The 21889-nt window shown below is 35.2% G+C and overlaps 3 protein-coding genes across 3 annotated transcripts; 2 read left to right on the top strand and 1 right to left on the bottom strand.

Moving 5' to 3' along the window:
* Positions 1–997: 997 nt before the first annotated feature.
* On the bottom strand, positions 998–3229 carry JMJD6 (Bifunctional arginine demethylase and lysyl-hydroxylase PSR). The gene has a single exon (XM_073964207.1). It carries the CDS (start codon positions 3071–3073, stop codon positions 1850–1852), a length of 1224 nt encoding a protein of 407 aa, XP_073820308.1. The 5' UTR covers positions 3074–3229; the 3' UTR covers positions 998–1849.
* Positions 3230–12993: 9764 nt separating this feature from the next.
* Positions 12994–18167, top strand: Muted (biogenesis of lysosome-related organelles complex 1 subunit 5). The gene is made up of 5 exons (XM_073961452.1): positions 12994–13052; positions 13130–13401; positions 13454–15395; positions 15818–16709; positions 16983–18167. The coding sequence occupies exons 1-3, from the start codon at positions 13034–13036 to the stop codon at positions 13619–13621; spliced, it is 459 nt and encodes a 152-aa protein (XP_073817553.1). The 5' UTR covers positions 12994–13033; the 3' UTR covers positions 13622–15395; positions 15818–16709; positions 16983–18167.
* On the top strand, positions 13656–18167 carry LOC141389622 (uncharacterized). Its single transcript, XM_073961451.1, has 2 exons — positions 13656–14238; positions 17644–18167. The coding sequence occupies exons 1-2, from the start codon at positions 13656–13658 to the stop codon at positions 17952–17954; spliced, it is 894 nt and encodes a 297-aa protein (XP_073817552.1). The 3' UTR covers positions 17955–18167.
* Positions 18168–21889: the final 3722 nt, after the last annotated feature.

The following is a 21889-nucleotide window of genomic DNA, read 5'->3' as shown; positions in this document are numbered from 1 at the left end:
TTTTCTTCTCGTGAGTTACCGGAAAAATGTTCACAAATTAAATATTATTTAGTTTGTATTAACAAATGTTTGGAAATGTTAACACGATTATCTCTTTTTGGAAATGTATTCCGCTGCGTGTAGAGATGTACAAACTGATTTATGTACATGTAGGGATCTCTAACAACTGCTAATAAAATGTAGTGAATGGAGTGCCTTTTTCACGGCTCTGTTTGCACTGCTTCCGGATGCTGTTAAATTGTGAGGTATTGGAGTGCCTTTTTCACGACTCCGTTGAACTGCCTCCAGATGTTGTTAAAATGTGACAAATGGATGTGATTCTTTGGGTTGCATCCAAATGCGGTTAAAATGTGAGGAATGGAGTGCCTTTTTCACGACTCCGTTTGAACTGCATAAAAACATGCCGTGAAAGAACTAGTCTACATTGCACTACTTCCAATTTATTTTGCTGGGGTTGTAATGAAGGATCCCAAAACCAAGCGTTTCCGCGGTTTGGTTTCATTACTTACTCCCGTTTGTACATGATTGATAATATCCAAAATGCGCGCTCTCTCAATATTTATATTCTATAAAACAGTTTTCATTTGATAAGGTTTTTTTTGCAGGTGACTATATAAGTCCATACTTCCCGAGATACAGCGTTAAAAAGTTCAAACAACTCCTTGGTTTTGGAATATGTATAGTTTAAATCGAAAATTTTTCATATATAGCTGGCCTTCAGTCGGGGATTTAAGACTTTCTCCTATAGACAGGGACGAATCTCAGCTACGCGAACAAAATTTTCGTTTAAATCGAAAATGTTTTATGATCAATCCGAATACAGTCCAAACATTCAACTTATGCCAAAACTTGTAACTACAGACAGGTGCAAAAGTGGGCTACGAGATTTTCGGAACTTTTAAGGGTCTATATTTCGGAAGTATTTAGGAAATTGATACATAGCTACCAACTAAACCGCCTTTAAATCCTTAAGCCCCAAATTGTATTAAAACACATATTTTTAAAGTTTATTTTATGAGTTTTTATTTAATACAAGTTTAATTATTTTATTTTAAATCATATTTGTTATATATTAAATTTAAATTCTTAAATCAAATAATGTATACGGTCAGAGAAAAATAGGACAACGACGATATGATTTGGCGGGGATGTTTAGCATTTTGCAATTGTAATTTTCAATATTTGGGACAATTGCAAAATGAAACAAACAAAATACTTATTTGCATTTGAAGGCATTTTTATATATCCAGTCGATTTTTTATATAGTAAAGGAAATATAAATTGAGGAATTCAGAGTCCATAGCGTTTAGATTGTTTTGAATTGAATTCTCTTCAAAAAACTAAAAGCAATTCCTGTCATAGTTCTTTTAAATTTTGCAATGAAAAACATTAGAAATCCAATTGGAAATCCAGGCGTTTTCATTAGTAAAATCTTCAAAATTACGTTTTAAAAGAATGTCCAATGAAAAGTCTTTTTAAATTCAAATCTTCGATTTCTTTTTTGAAATAATTTACTAAATGTAATGAGAAAGAAAAAATGTTAACTATTGTTACTATCAACCACAAGTCCCAAATATAGCATGCGCATTCTGGTTAGGAATTTTGTTGAATTATTATCAACATTTTGCGGCATTTCGTTTATAGCTATTGAAGTTGAAGTTGTTTTCTTATTAAAATCATGAACAGTTTGATGGTGTTTATTATGGGTAATGTTGGTGGTGTTGGAGTTGGGTTTGGCGGCATCAGCAGCATTATTTAGAATACGTCTACAATTATAGTTAAGTTTATCGTTGGTGTTGTTGTTATTATTTCTTCTATAGCAACTACAATTAAATACTAATAACGGCCATCATGAGTGTGAGCCCATTGCTTCACCCATGCGCCGTTTCTTTTTCTTTTTGGCAGTAAGACTTTCCTGGCCACTGTCCGTATTTGAGGAGCATGAATCATCTTCACTGTTATTACCACCATTATCACTGTCCGATTCTGATGATGATGAACTTGATGAGGAGGAACTCGAATTACTTGAACTATCCGAGGCAAATCCTGTACTTTGATTTATGTTAATATTTTCCGCCACCTTGGCCAATTCGGGCTCTTTTTCCCGCAATACCCTTAACCATTTCCGGGATAATTTTGGTCTTCCCCGCACGGTTTTATGCCATACTATTGGGAAATTGGTACGACTACAAAAGTTCTGTGTTATTGCAATTGTATCATCTAAATTTAGCACCACATGCCACCAACCACCTGGTACGAAAACTGTTTCACCAGGTTTTTGTAAGATCTCCACAGGTTGATATTCTTTTGGCCAGTCGGCCTGCTTGGTACGTGGGTAAATTGTACTAAACCATGTAATGGCCTCATCTTTTTGTTTTCCACCCAAGTGGGAGGGCACCTTTAACAATTCCTTGGGCGTTTGGGTGGGGAATAGACACCAACGTTTGTGACCACTTATCAAGGCATTCCATGCACTAGTACCCAATGGATCTATGTGAATGCCGGTTCCGGAACGGCCAGGGCCCATTACAAACCAACGATAAGGCGGACGCCTTTCTTCGCCGCAATACTTGAAAAGATCATCACGGAAATATTTCGGTACCTGGTAATCTTCTAGAAGTTTCCGACGTCTGTGATGTTCCCCAAAACTACTGTCAAAAATGTACAAAGGGCTATCGTCCCGCGTTGTTTGCATGTATTCAATGTAGTATTTCATTTTCATTTTAACACTGTACCCCTCATTGTCTTCACCACACTTGAACTTTTGATTACGGTACTTTTTCGCCAAACGCGGTAGGGTCCATTTCTCCAACGCCTGCCAATTCTTTTGACAACCTTCAATTACGACCGGTAAATAGGGTTCCTCGAAGCGTCTTATGAATTCCTCACAGCTAACTTCATCTTCGTTGATCCGTTCCATGTTGTCATTGACCTTACAGAATGGTTCAAAGCGTTCGGGGTCGGCATAACGTAAGGCTACCCAACCTTCTTTGTCCAATTCAGGTCGTGCACGTCTCTTTACATCACGAGTCCGTTTGCGGGAACGTTTTGGCAGTTTGAACTCCTCACTCATCGTATCGGTGGTTTATTGTAGATGTAATAGTGATTTTTTTTAATTATTTTTATTCGATAATGCAAATTTTCGCGACTATCCTTCCCCGAATTTTCCAACAGCTGGCTTCTACAAAAAATAATAAAAGAATCACGTAGACCTCGAAATGTGACAAGAAGCGACAGGGTTGCCAGTAGTGTAAAATAAACTTGCACAAACTTTTGCGTACAGATGTCGCTTGACAGCTTGAAAACATGTGATTCAAGGCATATGTACATAACGTATATCGTCACCATAAATGCCGGAAGACGTAACCGACAAGAAAATTGAAATTCGTTTTTTGGTGGAATCTGATACATTAAGCTAAAATACATGCTCTGGCAAAATTTCAAAGTTCTGCGTTTAAAAATAGCGGTCCTATTCACGAAATGCCAAAAGACGTAACAGCATACTGTAATTTTCATAAAACACAAAAGGCGTAATCCACATTATTTGAAAATTAAACAGCAGTACAAGCAATTTAGTCTTTGATTTTTGCAGCAATTATAATGCCAGAGGGAGGGTATATTGAGCTGATTACGGAAATGTATAATTTCCTTTGGGGCGGATCCGGTTATCCGGTTATTTGATCCGAAAGTCCGGATTAAAAAACAAAGTGGGTGTCGTTTGGAAGCTTATAGAAATACCTATCACATGGCGTGGTTATTTTAACCGGTTCGACTCTTATGCGGCTTATTTCCCTATATGTTTAGTTTGACTCTCAGATGACGAAACCTCATAACTGGTGATTCCGTTTTAAAAATTATAAAGACCATTCTTGTTGCTAATTTTTACATCTACAACTTTTACTTTAGGCGGTTTTTGTAACTCGAATAACTTTTTGCACCAAAATTCAGATTTGTGGAATTTTTGGATATTTCCCCTTATACGCAGGTCATAGGCAAAACCCAGGTTTGGTAAAATGTCGGAAGTTTTAATAAAAAAAGTGATTGAAGTGTCTAATTGAAGATGATGTCTGAAGACTGACCTATACCATGATTTAGATAAACCTCCCAAGAACAACAAAAAAGTAAGTGGTTATTTTGAAGACAAATGGCAACTAAAACTGATGCACGTGACAAGTCTTATGAGACGTTGACCCGAAAACGTGTATATGCTCAAATTTTTCGTCGATCTAAAAGAAAGATGTTTTTTTAAAGACAACTTCGATTATAGTGTAAGTTTGCCGAAAAATTTTCTTATCAACCCGTGGTATAACATATATAATGGGTTGAGATTGGATAAACTCAACTGATTTTAATGATATTCAAACAGGTCCAGAGAAAAACGCAACTTTTCTGTATTGTTTACTTATGCAAATAGACAGGAGATCCAATAAACTGCAATCATTAGCGTTTGATCCGGAGATTTTGGGGCAATGGGTCCTCCTTAGATATACGCACAGAGGCTAAAAGTTTCAAAAAAGAAACTTCAGCACCTGCTAGACTTAAAACACTTAATTCCAAGTGATTGTCATTACATTTATGGCAAGATTCTTTATGAGAATTAAAAGTTACATTTAAATTGTTACACATCACTTAATTTATATTAACTATATTTTGTCGATAATTTGACTTAAATACCACAATAAATATAATATTCTGGATCTGATGTTTTAAATATCGTCTAATACACTTGATATTATAAGTAATTGCAGTGCTGGTTGGAATAGACGGTTCACCTAATTGTGATCTACTGAAATATCACCGTTAAGATTAGGAATTGAACCCAACACCGTCAGTTCGCTTAGCCGCGTAGGCCAATAAACTAGTTCTAATTTAATTATAATTGTTCATTTATACTACTTTTTCAAAAGTATACTCAATAAATTGTGGGTTACGTCGTTTGGCATTTCAGAAAAATACAATACCAAAAGACGTAACCCACACAGCTTCTAACATTCTAGAAAAAAATTAAATTTTTTTCCAAAAATATATTTCTTCACTGTCTTGAAACACGATACTAAAAATTTTCGATATTTTATAACACCGTTTTCATTTTATAACGTTTTTTGCTTCTCCTGTAAAGTTTTATTTTTGTGGGTTACGTCTTCCGGCATTTATGGTGACGATATGCATGAATTACAACAAATAAAATAAAATAAATGTCAAAGAAAATATTGAATAATGCAGGAAAAACATAAAGTATGCAAAATTCATATTCGTACAAACTTCAAAAATGAAAAAAAATATTTTATATGCAAATATTATACAATTGATGGGGATGACAATAACGAAGAAAGATTTAAAAATAACAAAACAAATTTTAAATTCATTCCGCCATTTAGGTATAGATGGCGCCTGTGTGGGTGGCAATGTTCGTATTCGTACACCTAGAAGCACTATATATTTGTGGTATTTAAGGATTTTTAAAGCAAAATACCACCAATTTTTGTTGTTTACTTCTTTTAGAGTGCCTCTGCTGTAGAAAAATGTAAAAATAACGATTATTTAATTAAACATTTAGCATGAATAAAAAGTAGGACGAACATCCTAAATACTTAAGAAAGATGTCATAGAAACGATTAACTATGGCAATTTTTTCTCGAATTTTGGACGGAAATAGCTAATAGCAGTCCTTCTGCAACAATATTTGAGGTCTCCTAGGAAAGTAAATGTTGTCAGCGTCCGACTTGTTATTCATTCAAAATATTTAATTAAATTGTCATTATTTTTACATTTTTCTACAGCAAAGGCACTCTATAAGAAGAAAACAACAAAAATTGGTGGTATTTTGCTTCAAGAATCCTTAAATACCACAAATATGTAGTGCTTTTAGGTGTACGAATACAAACTTTGCCACCCACACAGGCACCATCTATACCTAAATTATGAAATAAATTAAAAATTTGTTTTGTTATTTTTAAATCTTTCTTCGTAATAGTAATCCCCATCAATTGTATCATATTTTAATATAAAATATGTAATTAATAACGATTTTATGCACTTTTGAAGTGCATAAACAGAACAAAAATAGAACAAATTTGAATCAAAATGTAAATATAAAGCATTCAGAACTGTAGTAGGTCATTTTTATTACACGTTTAGGATGAAAATAAGTATTTTATGGTAGCAAATTTTGAAGTTCCAAATTTCTTGAGTAGACCCTATTACACTTTGAAAACCAAATTTACAATAAAGTAAAAATAAAGCTGATTGTCACTTCTACCTTATATGAATGTGCCTTGTGTGATTGTTTATATACTGAGAGAAATTATCGTACTGTGCTTAAAACTGGTTATAGGATCCATTGCAAATATTTTCGGTATCTTTCTCCATCGCAGATATTTTGGGTAAACTTCTAGCACCTTCGAGGTCCGCATTAAAAGGATATGAACATTAGATCTTGCGGAAACTTTTCGGAACTTCGAAGCTATTAACATTTATTTCGGTTTTGAAAAACATATTGATAATACCTCAGGCAGAATTAGCTTGTTGAGCTTCGCTTGTCTCCCAGCTGTCCATCATTTTTCACAGACAGTAGAGGAAAACAATTTTTGATATTTTTGAAAAAAAAAATTGAAATAATTGAAATGTGATGAAAAAAGAACAATAACAAAACATGTGGACGGACATGTGGTAAGCTATGCGGCGCCAGTTTGGTATGCGAATGTTAGCACTACGCAATAGGAGAATATTCAAACCTGGAATGTCGCAGCCCCGAAGGACTGCAACAGAGTACCTGAGGTCCATCGTCATGTGGAAATGAAGATTTTACAAGTACATAACACAAGCTGCTGTCTACGCAGTACCTGTTTGGGTGATACTGCCGTGAACATCCCTGCCAGCTTCCCTGTCGTGGACAGGCTTACCCCACCCAGGCCCATCAGGAAGACAGGTCCAAAGGTATAAACGAGAACCTCTAGATCAACCAGCCTATCAGGCAGGCTTGAATATCATTTATACTGAGACAGTTGCGCAGGCAGTACAAAGTATTCGGAGACCATCTCCCATCCATTGCAACAGAAGAACTCAGCTGCCTTGATACGGATCAAACAGAACCAGATAACTGAATCAAATATAAACGAAGATATTTCCGTTGCTACAAAAACAACATAAACCTGTCCATAGCAGGGATATTGACCAGAATAATCCCAAAATCTACTTGGGGACACTTCTTATACCGGTTTTAGATCCATCTCCCAGCCAACAAAGTCGGCGAATTTGTATGTGTACATAATGAAGCGGATGAACATCAGATAGATTGTCAAAGAAACAGCTAAGGTAGCACCTTGTCTGAATTACGACGTATCCTACCACGAGCTGGGCCAATTTACCCCGTACATTTTAGAACCTATAGAAAGCTTATCGGAAAGAAGAGAAAGATAGCTTACCAGTGAACGCTAAAGAAAACTACGCAGTCCTTCATTCAATCCCAACGCAGCGGGTTCTTTCGTACCGGATTAAACCGAAATCATAGTGTTTCGGCCAGCGGCTGCCAGAACATCATTCATTTCATAAAATAAAAATAAAATTGCACATCTCACACCCAACCCACATCCACATCAAATTACACAGTCTTACATAAGTATACGCCCCATAAATCTCGGGTTTTAGAAAAAGTTTATGAAATTCCAAGTACACAGGTTTATTTCGTCTCACTAATAAACAATATTTAATATAACAAAAGTATATTCCATAATATAAATAACGGTAAATTTTACAAAAACCAAAAAATGACACTTAGAAAAGTATACGTACGCCCCAAGAAAATATGAGTATTATCATACAATTTATGGAATTAGCAGCAAAATTTATACATTTTTTCCGAGATATATTTTAGAGAAAAAAAAAATAATTTTTGGGTGTTAAATGCCGTTATTTAATGCCAAACTTCTTGTATAGCTCGTTAAAGCGGACCCTTGCCGATTTCTTTCCGTTTTAGGTATTTGAGTATACAAAAGCCACAATATTAGTGTCATATTATAGATTTTGATATCCTAGAAAGCTTTTTAATTGAACTTGTGCATAACGCACCTTTCTGGGTGTCGATAAATTCACATTTTTCCTGGGATATCTCAGGAAGTAAATAGATTCCTCGGAATTCTTGGCTCAAATTACATACATGTGACCTTGAATTGTGTTTTAATATGGTGTTATATACTCCTTAGACACCAATTCAAACAGAAATGTGAAATATTCTGTTAAAAACTTGCTCCCAGAGCATCAAAATATAATCACTACCAAAAAGCATGAAATTTACACTGTGAACAACGTAGTTTTCGTATTATGACCATTACCGTCAATATAAGGTCGGAAAGTATCGGATAATTGTGTACATTAAATAACGGCATTTAAACCCAAAAACTATTTTTTTTTTCTCTAAAATATATCTCGGACGCCCAGACACATTCGCCAAAACAATAAAATGTATAAATTTTGCTGCTAATTCCATAAATTGTACGATAATACTCATATTTCCTTTGGGCGTATGTATACTTTTGTAAGTATCATTTTTTGGTTTTTGTAAAATTTACCGTTATTTATATTATGGAATATACTTTTGTTGTATTAAATATTGTTTATTAGTGAGACGAAATAAACCTGTGTACTTGGAAGTTCATAAATGTCATTACTTTTTCTAAAACCCGAGATTTATGGGGCGTACGTATACTTATGTAAGACTGTGTACTTTTTTTTTTTTTTTGTTGTCGCTTTTCTTTCTTCCACGCGTATAACTGTTTTGGCTATGTAACTTGGATTTTTTTCTAAAATGTCGGTGAATATTATATTCCTCAGCAGTATGTGCCACCGGTTTCCCAAAATGAAGTACTGCTTCCCTCACAGCATTTTGTACGTCTTGTTGTGTGTATGGTTTTTTTGTTGTTTTAAATTTCCGGAGATGCACCATCGCCTCAATTTCTTGTTCCAGTTGTGCTCTTACAATGTTGTTTTCATTGGCAGCGCTGTTAATAGATGGCTCTGATCTGTGCTCTTCAATTTTTTGTAGAAGTTTTTCCCGTGGGACATTATATTTTTGCAAGACTCGATCAATTGGTAGGCGGAAATCTACACATGTTCTTAGAGCTAGAGCCATTTGGGAATTATCATATTCATTTGGGATCTGGTGGGTGTCTGTGTCTTCTAATGGGTTCTGGTGGGTGTCTGTATCTTCAAATGGGTTCTGGTGGGTGTCTGTATCTTCTAATGGGTTCTGGTGGGTGTCTGTATCTTCAATTGGGCTGGTGCTGGTGGACTTGAAGAGAGCTGTGGAATTTAAGTACATTTGCAGCGTTTTCATTTGTTATTAAGTACACTGTGCAATTATGAAAGTGAATGGTATTTCCGCCACTAGAAATAATGTTTTCGCTGAAATTTTGAGAAAAATTAACTAAATAAGTAATTACTGTAAACAGTTAAGTTTCTTTTACTCTCTCACATCTATTTCTCCTGAGTGATTTAGATCATAGCCGACCAAGAAGAGCGAGCGCTTAAATTGTTTATGTGTGGGTAAAATTACACTGACAGAACAGAACAGGGTGATGATTATCATATTGAGTATGAAATGAAAAACACAGGAAAAAAGTTGTCACGGCGTGTTAGCGTTCACAGCCAAACATAGTGGTGGGTGTGTGGGTTCGAACCGCCGGCTTTCCTTTTTCATTTGCATTGTAGATCATAAAAAAGCTCGATTAATAAATTAAAAAAAATTAATACTAAAAATGATCTTCGCCTAAAAAGGCAAAATTTTCAAATAGAATAAATATATTGTTGGCGCGTTCGCTTTGTATGACTAAAATTAAAAATAATATACAGTGAATCACAGTCAAAAGTATCCACTTCAGTTTCTTTTATTAAAACTGCGATTGCTAAGAGTTAATTAATGATAGCGATTTCGTTCTTTTTTATATTTTTACATTAGGGTCTTAACTTAAATATAATAAAATTAACGAAATTCGGGTAAATTTAGATAAAAAAAATAAAAATTGTTATACAACATCGATTTCTACCTCACAGTGAAAATTATCCACTCTAAAAGTTTTACGAAGCAAAAAGGATTTCTTAGGGTTTTAGCACTTGGTATGACATCTTTTGTTATCCTTAATAGCTTTTAGCCTTTTTGGCAAATACATTTTTTACATTTTTCCAATGCAATAGGGCCTTTTTCAAAAGTGCCATCAAAAAAGTTGCATTGCAGACGAGGCATTCTGCGTCATTAAAAATATTAATACAAAACAAAAAATCATTTTCAAATTCTTCACTCCACATATTTGCTGTACAACTGCAAAATCTTTTTAGTGTACCCAAAAAACAAATAAAGCGGCATCAACCTGTTTGCATGACATTCAGTACAAGACTGAAGTAAAAAAATCAAAACATTTGCTCTCTTACTTTGCGTTCGGGTCGCGTGTGTGTGATTTGCCGAAAAACTTCGTAACCATATCAATACCAAGGAACGGATTTGATTTAGATCATAGCCGACCAAGAAGAGCGAGCGCTTAAATTGTTTATGTGTGGGTAAAATTACACTGACAGAACAGAACAGGGTGATGATTTTCATATTGAGTATGAAATGAATGGGTGTGTGGGTTCGAATCGTCGGCTTTCCTTTTTCATTTGCATTATAGATCATAAAAAGCTCGATTAATAGATTAAAAAAAATAATACTAAAAATGATCTTCGCCTTAAAAGGCAAAATTTTCAAATAGAAAAAATACATATATTGTTGGCGCGTTCGCTTTGTATGACTAAAATTAATAATAATATACAGTGAATCATAGTCAAAAGTATCCACTTCAGTTTCTTTTATTAAAACTGCGATTGCTAAGAGTTAATTAATGATAGCGATTTCGTTCTTTTTTATATTTTTACATTAGGGTCTTAACTTAAATATAATAAAATAAAATTAACGAAATTCGGGTAAATTTAGATAAAAAAAAATAAAAATTGTTAAACAACATCGATTTCTACCACACAGTGAAAATTATCCACTCATATTATTTTTTTTCGCACAATTCCCGTCATTAAATGATATTTTGTATGTGTATTATAATGACGCCTAAGGTAAGATGGATATACATTTTTTATTGTTGAATTGCAGACGAGGCATTCTGCGTCATTAAAAATATTAATACAAAACAAAAAATCATTTTCAAATTCTTCCCTCCACATATTTGCTGTACCACTGCAAAATCTTTTCAATGTACCCAAAAAAAAACAAATAAAGCGGCATCAACCTGCTTGCATGACATTCAGTACAAAACTGAAGTAAAAAAATCAAAACATTTGCTCTCTTACTTTGCGTTCGGGTCGAGTGTGTGTGATTTGCCGAAAAACTTCGTAACCATATCAATACCAACGAACGGGTTTGATTTAGATACATGTACGTATAATATATACAGTGAATCACAGTTAAAGGTATCCACTTCAATTTCTTTAATTAAAACTGCGATTGCTAAGAGTTAATTAATTATAGCGAATTAACGAAATTCAGGTAAATTTAGATAAAAAAATAAAAATTGTTAAACAACATCGATTTATACCTCACAGTGAAAAGTATGCACTCTAAAAATTTCATGAAACAAAAAGGACTTTTTAAGGTTTCAGCCCTTGGTATGACATCCTTTGTTATCCTTTACAGCTTTTAGACTTTTTGGCAAAGATTTAACTAAGTTTTCGGTGCACGATATCTGAATTTTTCCCCATCCTTCCTGCAAGGCATTTTTCAGGTTTCCTATACTTCAGATGTTACGATTTTTTATATTTGTCTCCAAAATACTCCATAAATTATCTATAGGATTCAAATCCGGTGATCGGGGAGGTGTTTGAATCACTTTTGGACAGTTACATAGCATTCATTTTGCATACTTTTCACTGTGAGGTAGAGATCGATGTTGTTTAAGCAATTTTAGCTGTGTTCCTTTAATTACCTGAGGTTACCATTTTAACCATTTGTTACCATTTTTAACCTGCAAAGCGTTCCTTAACCCCGAAAAGTGGCAAAACTGGAAGCAATTTTTAAGAGAGTGAGAGGGGAGAGAGATCGAAAATGGCTTTCTCTTCTACCACAGGCTACCAGCAAAATTTCTGCAGGTAGAAAATGGCAGAACTGATTTTTCGACCTTTGTTTGACGATTATTTCACAAAATGGACGAAAAACCGAAGAAAAAGTCGAACACTGACAACACTAAATTAAAAACTGTGATATAAAAGACGAAAATTGATTTTTTTATATTTTTTTTCTGACATTGCTGCCAGACCTACCACTTTTCCGTTCCTTTACTTTTCTGGTAAAAATGTTGATGAGAGAGCAATTTTGAACAATTTTGACACTTTTCTCTTTTACCACTCTTACCATTAAAAAAGTAAAGGAACAAAGCTTTTATTTTATATCTAAATTTACCAGAATTTCGTTAATTTTATTTTATAATATTTAAGTTAAGACACTAATGTAACAATATAAAAAGAATGAAATCGCTATCATTAACTTTTAGAAATCGCAGTTTTAATGAAAGAAACTGAAGTGGATACTTTTGACTGTGATTCACTGTACGTAGCGAAAAATAGGCTGTCCTCCGAAACGACAGTTGCTTTGTAGTCATGAAACTAGGGGTTCTTAGATCGAATTCCACACTGGAATAATTTTATGAAATTGTACTAGGGGGAACTCGATCTAAGAACCCCTAGTTTCATGCATGACTACAAAGCAACTGACGGAAGTCATCCATACAATGTTTTTTTCTTATGTTAATGTCTCCGCTTCTAGTAGGGGTATTCCAAAAGCAAAGCCTGCCAATGGAAGAAGAAAATATCGCCTTTACATTGATGCAAGTAGGTTGGCGTAAATAGTGAAAAATACATCCCATTAATATATAGATGACCTCGCCATCTATATTTAAAATTTCGCATCATATGAATGTACTCTGTCGTACTATAAAATTTTGAATAATGGCAACCCTAGTGTCATGTGACATTTTGACAGGCCGAGTAAAGAAAGAAGAAAATGATAACATTGGGAAAAGGTAAATTGAATTGCATTTCATGTTTTTTTTAATAAATACCCAATAATTGTTTTATAAATCCCAACTTAATTTTTCAGATATATCAAATGCTCAGTATCGGATTTTAGATCATCGTGTTTTTGTTAATGGAGAAATAGAAAGTTTTGTCAATAATTTCGAAGCACAACGCAACGATTCGGAAGTGGAATTATTATTCAAAGTTACCGAGACAGTGGGAGCCCTTAAATACGAACTCTCCGATAAATGCATTAATTTGGGTGCAGATCATTTGGGCAGCATTGCGAGTGAACTGAAAACAATATTAGGAGACGTGGAAACGTTAGTGGAAAATCTGCAAAAACCTAAAGAGGTAGGTAAATTTTTATCAAAACTGAATTTTCATTAAAATTCCTATTCTTTAGGTAAGCCCTGAAATATTAGAATCCAGAGCGCAGAGAGCAAAGCGCAAGGAAGATTTTGATTTAGAGTTGAAACACAACTACCAAAGAGTGGAAAATTCGTTTGCCGTTAAGGAAGAAGAGATATCAGAATTGTATACCGATTTACAACTCAAACTTAAACTCAAGTGAATAATTCGGAAACAACACACAAAGACACATAATAATGGGTACCATTGACACCATCAAAGATCCCCGTATTAGGGTAAAAGTATCAACACAGTTATTTGACATTCTCAAGCAACATCATACACATCTTAGCGGAGCTCCCAAAAATATTGTAGATTTACTAAAACCTTTGGGTATACGCGTAAAGGTAGAAGAGGACAAAAATAATGGAAGTCAAGGCGTTAATGTAAAATTATTAAATGATATTTTGGCAAACAATGAAGAAGTGTCTAAAAATGAGACTGAAAGAGCAACGACAACAGCATGTAAAGAACAAAATGATAACAAGTCGTCTTCAAAGAAATCGGAAGATTTATATTTCTATTCAAGTGATCTACGTTGGCTAAGTCAAGCTCTGGGCACATTACGTTCCAAGGGTATTGTTGATGTTTATTTAAATGATTTGTTGGAGACATGTTCGTTGGAGTTGCCTAAAAATGCAATAATTGAAAGAAATCCTGAATTAGAAGCTCGTTGCCAAAAGCTACGTCTGGAACAACAAAATCTGGAATATCGTAAAATGACCAAAGATGTTGATGCAACGCTCAAACATTATCCGGAGGACACAATTGCCTATCAAAGTAAGTAATTGAGAGTTTTTCTATAGTAAGGCGGATTAGGCAGGGGTTCTCATAGCACTCAAAGCATAATTTGGTTCAAGTATTCATAGCTCCCTCGACATGCTCAACAGCATAGCAACCACGGTGATCGTCTAGATTCGTTACTGTCAGAGCTATGAATTTGCCACCAATATCCTCTTTTGTTCCGTGAAAGTACATTTTCAGTAATCCCCTTTAGACGTACTAAGAATAAGTGGCCCAAACTAATGTATGGTGGTAGTAGTGTGGATCTGCAAGATAGAGCTGCGAATATAATCAAATAATAGTTTTAGACAAAAAGTATGTTTGGACGAACTTAGTTTCAGACAATTTGTAGTCGATTTAGACCTGTCCATTCATGGTGCGCATTTGTTGTTTCACCTTTGGCTACTTGCCTCACAAAAATTCAAAATATTAACTTAAATGCAGTTTAAATTTTGTATAAGGATCTTATTACCAAGTTTCCAAGAGGGTCAACATCAGACAACACCTTCGGATACCTCCCTAACAGAAGTTCAAAACGAGTTCAAAAGCTGTTCAATGATCTTTTAAAATTTGTACCAAGCTATTCCTTTTGGCTCTATTTACAGCGATGTGTTGTGAGTGAACAAGTACATTCTTCCTGACAAATTGCCCAAACCCATAAAAATCCTACTGTGACCAACTAAAATGCCCGGTGGCAGGTTAACTATCAAAAGGAATGACTTCCTTTGGTGAAAAATGATGCAGTACCTGCTTGGGCGTTATCGCAGTGAGCATCCCTGTCACGATTTAACGGACAGGCTTCTCCCATCCAGTCAGGAGAGATCTTCATAATCTAAAGAGAGAGGTCCAAAGGTATAAACGAGCCTGTCAGACAGGCTACGATAGCATTCACCTTGACACTGTTGCGCAGGCAGTACAGAAATACAGTGCGGATGCCGTACTTGGTTACCACAACCATCCATCGCAGCAAAAGAACGCCAGCTTGCAAGGCAAACACGAGTGGTTTTGGCCCAGTTAAGATCCGGACGATGCAGCCGCCTCAATTCGTATTGGTGCCACGATACAACACATGTCCGTCATGTGGATTGGAACCACACGTCACACTGCATTTGTTTAGCTGCCCAGCTAGCCTCACTCACCAAAGTTCCAAGAAGGCCAGTATCCGGTAAAACCTTTGGATACCTCCCCGACAAAGGTTCAAAATGTTCACAGCATTTTAAGGATCGTTTTGAAATGTTTCCGAATGGTTCTCTTTGTGGTCCTATTTACCGCGATTTACCATTTTTCGTGGGGAAGTCCATGCTTCCTGATAAATGTCCCAAAAGCCATAAAAATCTCACTGTGACCAACTAAAATGGTTGGCGACCACGATAACTATCGATCGGAGTGACTAACTTCATTCTAACCTTTGGGCATAGACATAGATCAAGTCCGAATATCGACTACATCGGTCCATTCCTTCGGATACTTCTATTTTTTTTACAACAGGTTGTCCTCGCTGCCCAGCTAGCCTCACTCACCAAAGTTCCAAGAAGGCCAGTATCCGGCAAAACCTTTGGATACCACCCCGACAAAGGTTCAAAATGTTCACAGCATTTTAAGGCCCTTTCGAGGATCGTTTTGAAATGTTTCCGAATGGTTCTCTTTGTGGTCCTATTTACCGCGATTTACCATTTTTCGTGGGCAAGTCCATGCTTCCTGATAAATGTCCCAAAAGCCATAAAAATCCCACTGTGAGCAACTAAAATGGTTGGCGACCACGATAACTATCGATCGGAGTGACTAACTTCATTCCAACCTTTGGGCATAGACATAGATCAAGTCCGAATATCGACTACATCCTTCGGATACTTCTAATTTTTTTACAACAGGCCCTAGCGCTCCCTATTAAGTCGGTACAATTTTTTTTTCGGGGACAAGTCTATGCTTCCTGCGATAGTGGCCCAAGAGTTCTAAAAACCCTGTCTGCACCAACTAAACCGAAACTTTGCACGTCGTAAAATGTCTTCGTACAACTCCTTCGGGTACCTCCTTCACAAAATTTCAAAAATTTCGCTTATGTGCAGTATTAGGTCTCCTTTTAAACTTTTTGAAAGAAGGTACTCCTTGTGGTCCTGTTTACCGCGATGTTTATAATGTATTTCGTGGGGATGTCAATGAATCCTACCAAAAGCTAAAAAAATCCTACGATGACCAACCTAAATGGTTGGTGGTGACGAAAATCAGACGGAGTGACTGACATTGTTTCAATCTTTGCACATTGTAAAATTTCTCTCAAACGTACATCAAGCTCCAAAAAGGTCTATATCGGTCAACACCTTCAGTTACCTCTCTCTCAAGGACTATTTTGAAAATTGTATAGAAAGTAGTTCTTTTGATTCAGATTATAACGATATAAGGACTCCTAAAATTAGATTCATTTCCAAAATTGTATATGCCGGTCCAATCTTTCAGGTACAAACACTTTTGTCGCTCTAATCCATTGATGTTCAGAAAAGTTGATGTATTAGTAGTGGTAAGATACTCTTTCCATTGCTAAACCAATGCCGTTCTTTGGTATTGTTGATGTTACGAAGTTTTTCGGCAATTCACACGACCCGAAGGCAACGAAAGAGCACACAAAAGATAGCAAATGTTTTGATTTGTTTTTGTTTTGCAGCATGCGTGCATACAACCTTACTAACACACTGTCAAAAGATGCCAATATTCAGAATTTTGTGTGCCCTCTACTTGGTCGGCAGTGTGCTAAACAATGGCAAATCAAAAATGAAAAGAGAATACGTGTGGTTTGTTTACATTTTTAAGTATGAGGGCGAGCATCGCTGCTCTAATCCAAATCAAATTTATTAGGAAAACGAACGCCTTTATCCTTCATCTTTATTAGCTCTCCGCCTTTAACGAGTGTTAATGTTAGCTTCCAAGGTGACACCATTTGAGATGAAAGGGAAACCATAATGAATATTGAAATATTATACTGGTCAAGACTGTGCCTTGGCATAAATAACAACCCCAACGTCATCCATCACATACCACGCTGGAGCCTATTCAATACGTTTTTATTTCTGTTTGGAAATTGTGATGTTATTTATATCTTTGAATGTTCCGCTGTTCCAATAGATAACATTTGAAATTCTAATTGGAAACCAAAGATTTAATTTGAAGATCAACAAAAACGTTTTCAATTTGAATTTCAAATTTTAACAACTGAACAAAACTTTAACTAAGTGCGTATGAATCATATGAATGTACATTTCTTTTCAGTTGTAGTTCTTTGGTAGTCTAGGAAACAACAACATTTTGTGGGAAGATTTTTTTAAGAAGATCCAAAGTACTATGAAAAATGTTCTATTTGAAGCTAATTTTTATTTATTTATTTTTTTTTCACTTTAATTTCTTTTTCAGTGAAAGCCATAAACAGTCAACTGGTTGCCGTGCTTCAGTTCATACTTTCCGTTGCAGCTGGTTTTGCTTTTGGTTTCATTGGAATACAGCTTATTGTTGGAAATTTGGACTTTGGTTTACGTCTTTTGCTGGGCATTATGATTGCTCTTATAATTGCACTTGCTGAGATTTACTTTTTGGCCAAAAAACTTAATGAATATGACAATACAACGGAAACCGTTAATAAAGCCCTGGATAAGATGAAAGCTAGCAAAACACAACCAATACAAATACCAAAAGAACAATTGGAAAAGAAGTTGCATGCTGAGTAGAGAGAATATGCTTTAATACAACAACTAGTCTGTATGTTTTTAAAATATATATGTGTATGTTTGTCATTATGAAAAAACTAAAGAGTTTTTATATCGCGTTTCATCATGAAGTGTTACATTTGTAATGTAACGTCTCTCAAAACAAAAAAGACAATTTGCATTTTTGTTCAATTAAAAATAGAAATATATTAATATATAATTTAAGAATGAGAATTATTTTGAATTTAATTTTGTTTTTGGATTAGATTAAAGAACAAAATCAGGGAAAAGCATTGCAACAACATGTTGTGGGGGAGGTTTCATAAAAAGTGGACCCTGCTATTCCAGTGACAGAACCAATCAACGTAGCCTATACAAAAACCAAAGTCCTGCTTATATTGCAAGTATAATATGGAGAATAAAAATATGGCATTGTAAAAAGGCCACACAGACTACTAAACACTTTAGAGCAAGATGTCACTTTAGAGCAACGAGTGTTCCTAAATATTGAGATGTTTAGGGCCCATATCACAGGAAGTTGTGCTTCCACCAAAAAAAAATAGTAATTATGACTTAGTAAAAATATTAAAATATAGAGAGTGGAGAGGTCTTGAACATTATCGGATGAGACATGTACCTGAGGGAGTGTATGGACCTGAACCAAACGTTTCAGTTGATCACCGCAAAACAATTTGGAACCACAGCACCAAAAGGAGCGCCTTTTGTAAAAATTCAAAAAGATTCTCTAACAGACCTTAAACTAGGTTGCGGGGAGGTGCCTCTGGGAGTTGTCCGATATCGTCCGTCTTCGAACTTTATTAAAGTTTATTAGAAATATTACAATCAGCAAAGGTTGTACCAATATAAGTCAGTACTTCTTATAGCTGTCACTCCTTTTGAGCCTTTGGGCCATTTTGTCAGTAACATGTACTTGCTCATCAAAAACATCACATCACTGCACACAGAACCACAAGGAAAACCTTACTTAAAAATTTCAAAAGCATTCTCGAACAGTCCTTAAACTGGACTTTGGCCAAATTTTTCAGTTTTGTGAGGGAGGGACCGGAAGGAGTTCTCCGATATAGTCCATCTTTGAACTTGATTAAAGTTTATGATAGATATTACCATGTGCAAAGGTTGTGTCAATATAAGTCACTCCTTCTTTTAGCTGTCGTGCCACCGTAGGAATTTTTAAGAGCTTTTGGTCCATTAGTTCGGTCCTCATGGGCTCGCGCACAGAAATAATTGTAACATCTATGCTCAAAATGTCAAAAGTATCCTCGAACAGCTCTTAAACTGCACTTAAAGAATTTTTTTAACTTTTACGTAAGGTACATGAATTTAGAACTTGATTTAAGTTTTGAAGAAATTCTACGGTGTGCAAAGTTTCGACCAAATCGGATACACAAGTCGTAAATGCTCATCAGTATTTTTATTGGTGCCGGAAGAGGTCTTTTAGGGCTTTTGGACCATTATCTCAGAAAGTATGGACTTGCCTCCGAAAATGTTGTACCATCGTAATAGGCCAACCTGCAGCAAAAAAAAAAAATTCAATACGATCTAGGACATGTCCTTCAATTGGACTTTGCGAAAAAATTTTGTGTGAAAGGTACCTGAAGCAGTGTATCATATTGTCCATATAATATTAGATGTACAAAGTGTGGGCAGTGTTTGTGTTTACTCCATTCGAGGGTTATCGTGCGAAAAATGTTAAACTTTTGCGGAAGAGGCACCCGAAAGACTGGCCGATATATGGTTCATCTTCGAACATGGTCTACGTAGAGACAAAATATTACGATTGGTAAATTGGTTGACAAATTGTCATTTCCATCGTTCATATTGCCACATCACATGAAAAGAAGTGAGCATGCATATGAATACAATTCCAAGTCAATAATGATTAAATTCCAAAACAGACCCAGCGAAAAGTTTGCCTCCAAAGAGGCAGTTAAATGATATGTACAAGTGATTTGGAAGTGCATCAAATTATGCATTTTCACTCATGATTTTTACAAGGGAGTGACCCCGGAAAGAGGCACTCCATTGCACCGCATTTTAACTGACGCTTTGGCATTGCATTTTAACTGAACCTTTGGCACTGCATTTTAACTGACCCTTTGGCATTGCATTTTAACTGACCCTTTGGGGTAGAATAGGAGGCAGTCCAGAGCACGTGTTTTGAATAACAAAATAAAATTCATTTATTATTTGTGTAAAACAAAAATATTAATACCTTTATTTAATTAACACAAATTATGAAAATTCTCTATTGAATTCAATCGCAAACATGTGTTTCCTCCGCTCTTCATTTAATCCAAGCTTAAGTGCTTTTGCTTCATCTGCTAAATGGATTTGATATTGTCTTCCCATCACTGGTTAAGATTTCGACATGTACTCCAACAGCACTCCATTGGGAAATTTTCTTCTCGTGAGTTACCGGAAAAATGTCCACAAATTAAATATTATTTAGTTTGTATTAACAAATGTTAACACGATTATCTCTTTTTGGAAATTTATTCCGCTGCCTGTAGAGATGTACAAACTGATTTATGTACATGTAGGGATCTCTAACAACTGCTAATAAAATGTAGTGAACGGAGTGCCTTTTTCACGACTCCGTTTGCACTGCATCCGGATGCTGTTAAATTGTGAGGAATTGGAGTGCCTTTTTCACGACTCCGTTGAACTGCCTCCGGATGTTGTTAAAATGTGACAAATGGATGTGATTCTTTGGATTGCATCCAAATGCGGTTAAAATGTGAGGAATGGAGTGCCTTTTTCAAGACTCCGTTTGAACTGCATAAAAACATGCCGTGAAAGAACTAGTCTACATTGCACTACTTCCAATTTATTTTGCTGGGCGAGTAAGGTATAATAAAACAACTTACCGGGATGTTCTAGATATCATCTAATTCCAGCTCATCAGACACTCCAATTACAATCACTGACTTGATTTATTTTACTTTCCATTTCGTTTTAGATTTTCAAGATTTAAACCACATTGCCATATTTTAAATATTTCCGGCACGATTATATTTTTTCAGTTACCGTAACACGTTGAAAACGCTCTTAGAACATTAGAATGGTCCATAATGTATCGAAATAGTAAATTAAACACAAAACATTCGCAGGTGAAATTTGGTTATTGCGAATTTCCATATCCCGATGTTACCGATGGTTCTTTACGTAAACGATTTTGATCATTTAATTTTTCACTTCTTTCCGAGAAACAACTATAGTATGTTTCTAGATTGTTCTTTTTGCCACAAAGTGTACTAATGGGGATATCGGAAGTATTGCGTTATGTTTCGTGTAATTTTTTATAATATTACATACCAGGTTCTCTTATATATTTTCTATCTTAAGTAAACTGACCACGGCGGACGTTTGTGTATCCATAAGGAATAGTTTCACAACAAGCACCAAACCGTTAATATCATGCGCGAAAGTAAAACTGTTTTGGCGGGAAGTTAAGTTAATTTCCTTTGACTGCAGAAGAGAAGTAACGTTGCGACCAACTATTTTTCTGTACAAACATTGTTCGAAGTTATTATTGAATCCTATTATTTGAAGAATTTTCATATTTTCAATAAATTTTAACATAGAAATAAAAGAAATATTGAAACATTAAGTAAAGCGTTTGGAGAAATTTAAAAAAAGAGACTGATAAACAGAGAAGAGATTTTTATGTCAACTCAGAGTTGTATTATCAAAAAATGTAACTGATATCTTTAATGACAACGCACGGCAAACAAATGACAACTTTAAAGTAAGGCGGAATATGGATGTGGATCTTTTGGGGGAAAACAAACAATCTTGATAGACATAGAGAATAAAAAGCTATTGTTTAATAATAAAAACCAACAGAAAGTAGAATTTGGAGAGATATTTCATAGCATTTTTAATTTATTTGCTAGTCAAGATTTACCGCCGTTAAAAATAATCACACACGGCTT

The sequence above is a fragment of the Musca autumnalis genome, unplaced genomic scaffold (genome assembly GCF_047663935.1).
Source record: "Musca autumnalis isolate F117 unplaced genomic scaffold, ASM4766393v1 scaffold_1, whole genome shotgun sequence".
In the NCBI taxonomy this organism is placed as follows: domain Eukaryota; kingdom Metazoa; phylum Arthropoda; class Insecta; order Diptera; family Muscidae; genus Musca; species Musca autumnalis.
Note: the sequence above shows the minus strand (reverse complement) of the source record. Positions and strands in the feature narration are given on the sequence as shown.

Excerpts from the sequence above, each read along its gene's own strand:
- JMJD6 (XM_073964207.1), bottom strand. The coding sequence starts at position 3,073 with ATGAGTGAGGAGTTCAAACTGCCAAAACGTTCCCGCAAACGGACTCGT.
- Muted (XM_073961452.1), top strand. Across the intron at positions 13,402-13,453 it reads ATCTGCAAAAACCTAAAGAG|GTAAGCCCTGAAATATTAGA; the intron begins GTAGGTAAATTT and ends CCTATTCTTTAG.
- LOC141389622 (XM_073961451.1), top strand. The coding sequence starts at position 13,656 with ATGGGTACCATTGACACCATCAAAGATCCCCGTATTAGGGTAAAAGTA. Across the intron at positions 14,239-17,643 it reads GGACACAATTGCCTATCAAA|TGAAAGCCATAAACAGTCAA; the intron begins GTAAGTAATTGA and ends TTTCTTTTTCAG.